Source organism: Anoplophora glabripennis, unplaced genomic scaffold (assembly GCF_000390285.2).
Source record: "Anoplophora glabripennis isolate ALB-LARVAE unplaced genomic scaffold, Agla_2.0 scaffold469, whole genome shotgun sequence".
Taxonomy (NCBI): domain Eukaryota; kingdom Metazoa; phylum Arthropoda; class Insecta; order Coleoptera; family Cerambycidae; genus Anoplophora; species Anoplophora glabripennis.
This window is the reverse complement of record NW_019416551.1, coordinates 254,956-260,161: the sequence shown is the minus strand read 5'-3', so window position 1 is coordinate 260,161 and position 5,206 is coordinate 254,956. Positions and strand designations below refer to the sequence as shown.

Genomic DNA, 5,206 nt, shown 5'->3' with positions numbered 1-5,206 from the left:
GAAACATCTACATAGACTAAAGCTTGTAGACAGTCCGGTCTGCCGAGGATGTGAATCGGCGGATGAAACTTCTCTGCATATCCTGGGCGAGTGCCCGGGATTTGCACGTAGCAGAATGGCGCTCCTTGGGAGACCCTATTTGGAACCCAAGGAGCTGAGAGAAGTGTCAGCAAGGAAGCTTTTGGACTTTGTAAAAAGGACAAATCTACTTGCTGAATAGGACTAGTAGTGGGACGCATAATAGGCCTAATTAGGCCGCAGTGCTATGGGACTTTTAAAGGACCAACCACTAGATGAAGAAGAAGAAGATCTTCATAACGAAGGAAGTTAGAACAAAAGTTTACCGGACTTTTATTCTTATTTTTATTCCCAAAATATGCTCACGTGTTTGTGACATATCAAACTGAAACACCCTGTATATTCATATAAGATGGCTTTTGCTACATATTTTTAAATAGTTTTTCCTGTCAGACCAGTTAAGGCAAACGCCACTGTTTTGTATTGTTCTGTCGATGCAAAATGAATTAATTTCCTGATAGGGAATCCGTGATGTGTAGAAATTGTGTGTCATATGATGTGTATTTAGGCCTTTCAACCTGTGAGTTAGGCATTTGTTTGGGCATAACGTAATTTCGTTTGCTCCTTGAATAAAATCACAGAATGTATTCACTATTTTATTTCAAATCAACATTCGCGATAAATCTGTTAGGTTAAGCTCCTATGACCTCAACGGCTGGCATTGGATGAGGGAAGATTACGAATTCGGGTTCTACTACATCAACAGTTGGCATCGGGTGGGGCATGATTACGAACTCGGGCTCTTGCTCAACTTCTGGCATTGGGTGGGCTTCAATTTCTGGGGCGATTACAGTAAGTTGGTCGATCAAATCGGTCATATAAGCAAAGCAGATTTCGCACGGGTTAGACACGATGGCTTCTGGGACAGGCAATGGCATGGCTTCGATTTCGGGTTCAATGAAAGCTGGAAGAGTCTGAATCAGCGAGGGCTGTCCGTCAATGATAAGGGGCAAAGTGCTGATGCTTGGTAATTCTCTGGTATCTACAACGGCACATTGTATACCTGCAATTTGAAAAAAAAATGATACATAGAAATTAGATGGTAGGATTATTTTGGGATTATATTTTGCAGAGAATTGAAACATGTATGTTTACAAAGCACCCTTTGTAAAAGTGGACAAAAACAATAAATTAAACCACATCATGTGACATATCGTTCTAATCGGAAAAATGGGAAATTAAAAATGCAAACATCCAATATGCACCTATAAAAAAAAAAGTTGAATGTTGTCTTTCTATTCTGATGGGCTCCACGGCTAATAAAAAAACTACATATTTAAATTATCTCCAACAAATGTCTTCCATTATAAAAATATAATCTACATATAATCAAAGTTTATAGTTTTTCGTCGATAACTGCAAAACAGAAAAAGTTAAGTTAATTTTCTCGTCGGCATGTCATTTGTCATCAGATTGCGTAATTTTATCCCATTTTAGCCATCCTTATATCTCTTAAGATAGCTGTAAATGTTCGTCATTTTAGTCCACGTTTTAATCCACGGAATGCAAAAAATGAATCCACAGTGAATTAAAAGTGACACCTTGCTCCCTGATATTAGGGACTAGACAGTACTTTTAAATCACGGAACGCAAAAACATTTCAATCTTACCTTGAGCTAACGCAAGCGCGAAGATCACTACAGCTAAAACCATCTTGAGATATTTCTGTCTAACCGGCTGAAAATCTTAGCGGATTCTGCACTATATATAGGTACCACATTTGTCTCATATCTTGTATTAAATCTTTAGTTTTATTACCCGAATTCATAGTAGGACCATAAAATGACAATCCCAGATTAAAAAAATACAAATTTCATTTTGACTCTGATAACAATAGTTATTAACTTATTCACTTATTAATGTATGAATGAAAGATCCAAGAATGAATCTTTATTTTCTTAATTGTATTTATTTTATTAAACAATACTGTAATTTACCATTATTATACAGGATGTTTCTTAAGTAGAGGTCAATCATCAAGGGGCGTATTCTGTGGCCTAAATAAGGGTTTTTTGTTATATAAATGTGGGGTCTTAGGACAGCCATTGTCCAACTAGAGCGTGTCAAAAATTTAAAAAAAAATCAATTTCTAATTTTTAATGTCTAAATCGCTTGAGATAATTTAACCAAATTTGGTGTGCATATTTAGTGCGATAGTAGGTTTGAAACAAAAAATTACCAGTTTTAGAAACTTGCCAGTGGCGGAGGTGTGGGGTATCACCGATCATTATATGCCAAAAAAAATATATCACCCTATATAATATTGCAAATAAAATAGGTCTTAATATGCGCCATCTTTACTTTTTGTCTCTTTACACTTTTTATATTCCAAACCGATTAACAACAAAATTGATTTCTTTGATCAAGTGCATTTTTATAGAGTTACTTAAATTACTTAAACATATCTTAGGGAAACCACGCAAAACAATGGTAATAATAAGAAGCCGTCATCTTGTTTAATATTGTGTCTGGCCAAATTAACCTTATTTTTCAAAAAGATTTAAGTTTTAATAATGGCTTATGCATATTCAAATGCTGAAATGGGCAGTATGGTTTACATTTATGGTCTTGTAGATGGAAATGGTACTGAGGCTAGGCGAATTTATATGGACAGATTTCCAAATCATCCAACTCCAAATCCAAGAATGTTTAGAAATGTTTTTCAACGTTTTTTGGAGTCAGACTCATTTCAGAGAGGTCCAGATCCTGGAAGAGCTTTGAATGTTAGAACGCCTGAGTTGGAAGAAGCTATTCTACACGAAATTGAAGAATACCCAAATACTAGTATTATGAAGATTGCTGCAAATCTTAATGTGAATCATAAATTAGTTTGGTTGGTTCTGAAGTATCAACAGTTATATTCGTATTGCACACAAAGAATTCAAGCCTACAGTTTTGCCACTAGATTTGGCAAAAAATTGAACAAAACGTTGGTATATTGTTTATCTACGAAGCTAATTTTTCCCTAGACTAGACTAGAGATACTATAATGAACATCTACAAAAACACGTTTGGTTTGATGAAAACCCTCATGCCATAATGGAATCTGTATTTCAACATCAGTTTTCTTTGAATGTATGGGTGGGTATTATTGTTGAGCCTTACTTTTTACCAAGAACTTTAACCGGTGCTCCCTACAGACATTTTCTTGAAAACGTTTTCCCTGAACTACTTGACTATATGCGTTAAGAGAAATAATGTGGTTTATGCACGACGGGGTTACCCCACATTTTAGTTTGACTGCTCGTGAATTTCTAAATGAAAGATTCGGTAATAATGTGATTAGTTGAGGCACCTAAGAACCAGATCAATCTTGGCCATCCACATCACCCAATATGAATTGATTTTTTTATTTGGGGACATCTTAACACATTAGTTTACAAGGTTCATATTGAATCTGAGGAGCACTTAAGTCAACAAATTATAGCTGGTTATGATGTGATAAGAGCTACTCCTGGAATTTTTGCACGTGTTCGAGCTGCAATTTCAAGAGGATCTGAAGCATGTATTTTGACTGAAGGTGACATTTCCAAAATTTACTATAATAAATCATAGTAAATGAGTAGTAGTAGTAAATCAATGTAATGAGTATCGCAAAAATGCACTTAATCAAATAAATAAATTTTGTTGTTAATCTGTTTGGAATACACAAAAATTGTAAAGAAACAATGAATATAATGCAATGGCGCATAATGATGACGTAGTTTATTTGTAATATTATACAGGGTGTTTTTTTGCAAATGATGATCGACGACACCCACACCTTCGTCACTGGTAAGTTTATGAAGCTGGTAATTTTTTATTTCATACCTACTGTCATACTAAAAATGCACACCGAATTTGGTTAAATTATCTCAAGCGGTTTAGAAATTAAAAATTAAAAACTAATTTTTTTATTATTTTTGACACACTGTAGCTGGACAATGGCTGTCCTAAGATCGCACATTTATATAACAAAAAATCCTTATTAGGCCACAGAATACGCTCATTATTGACCTCGACTTAAGAAACACCCTGTATATTAAAATTAATTGTTATTAAGAAAATAGAATGATGGATCTTATCGATGAGAATGTTAATATTTAATATAATAAACCATTGTATTGTTACTACAAGAATTACTTATACATTTATTCAAATTCAGATAAAAAAATATCAATTGTTCGGTCTAAGACACTGGCTTAACATTTCTGCATGATACTTGATTAGNCCTAACTGGGTTGTCACTATGCCTGTAGGGGTAAAGATAATAATTAATTGTATTTAACATTTTAAATAAAATTTGCTTGTATCTAATATGTATCTACACAAGTTGTAAATTTGTGATATATGCAATTGATAGCATATAGGTACTCCAATTATGGGTAGATGATATTAAATAAACATGCTATCTAATATGCGAAAGACATCCCAGTAAGCTTTCACCACAAAAACATCCTATAATTTTATAAAAAAAAAATGGTAAATAATTTATTTTCTCCATGGGGTCGTCCATTAATCATGTGAGGTTTTTAGGCCACTTTTTTACACCCTCCCTCCCCCTGGTGATACGTGGTGAGGTTGTAAACTACGCAGCGACATACCTCTGGAAAACATTTTTGTATACAACTTTTTCTAATAAAATTTTTGGATATACAGGGTGTTTCAGTTTGATATGTCACAAACACGTGAGCATATTTTGGGAATAAAAATAAGAATAAAAGTCCGGTAAACTTTTGTTCTAACTTCCTTCGTTATGAAGATACAGGGGGTTGAATTTTTTCTATAAATTAAAATTTTCTTTCATAACTTTTAAACGGATTAAGATATTGTTATCAAATTTGGGGTACTGTGTAAGCCGAGGATATTGCATTTGCTGCCAAAATATGGCTCTTTAAAATTAAGCAGTGGCGTAGATACAGGGTGAGTCTGTCACTTTGGGCAAAATAAATATGTGACGCCACTGGTTAAATTTAAAAAAGTGATCATTTCATAATTTTACAATTCATTTCCAATAAAAATGGTCTCTTTCATTTTCTTCGTGTCTCTCATAGTTTAGTCACAAATTGAAATGTTTATGTGGAGCAAAATTGTGCTATTCGATTGTTAACTGCTATTGAACATATTAACTACAATAAGTAATATGATA

At 33.9% G+C, this 5,206-nt stretch overlaps 2 protein-coding genes across 2 annotated transcripts in view; one reads left to right on the top strand and one right to left on the bottom strand.

Moving 5' to 3' along the window:
* LOC108910047 (chromosome transmission fidelity protein 18 homolog) overlaps nt 1-5,206 on the top strand; it is a 272,160-nt gene that overhangs the window by 158,570 nt on the left and 108,384 nt on the right. The gene's annotated exons all lie outside the window — the stretch shown is intronic.
* LOC108910054 lies at nt 662-1,786 on the bottom strand. Its single transcript, XM_018714552.1, has 2 exons — nt 1,689-1,786; nt 662-1,081 (listed from the first exon to the last, which is right to left on the bottom strand). The coding sequence occupies exons 1-2, from the start codon at nt 1,729-1,731 to the stop codon at nt 711-713; spliced, it is 414 nt and encodes a 137-aa protein (XP_018570068.1). The 5' UTR covers nt 1,732-1,786; the 3' UTR covers nt 662-710.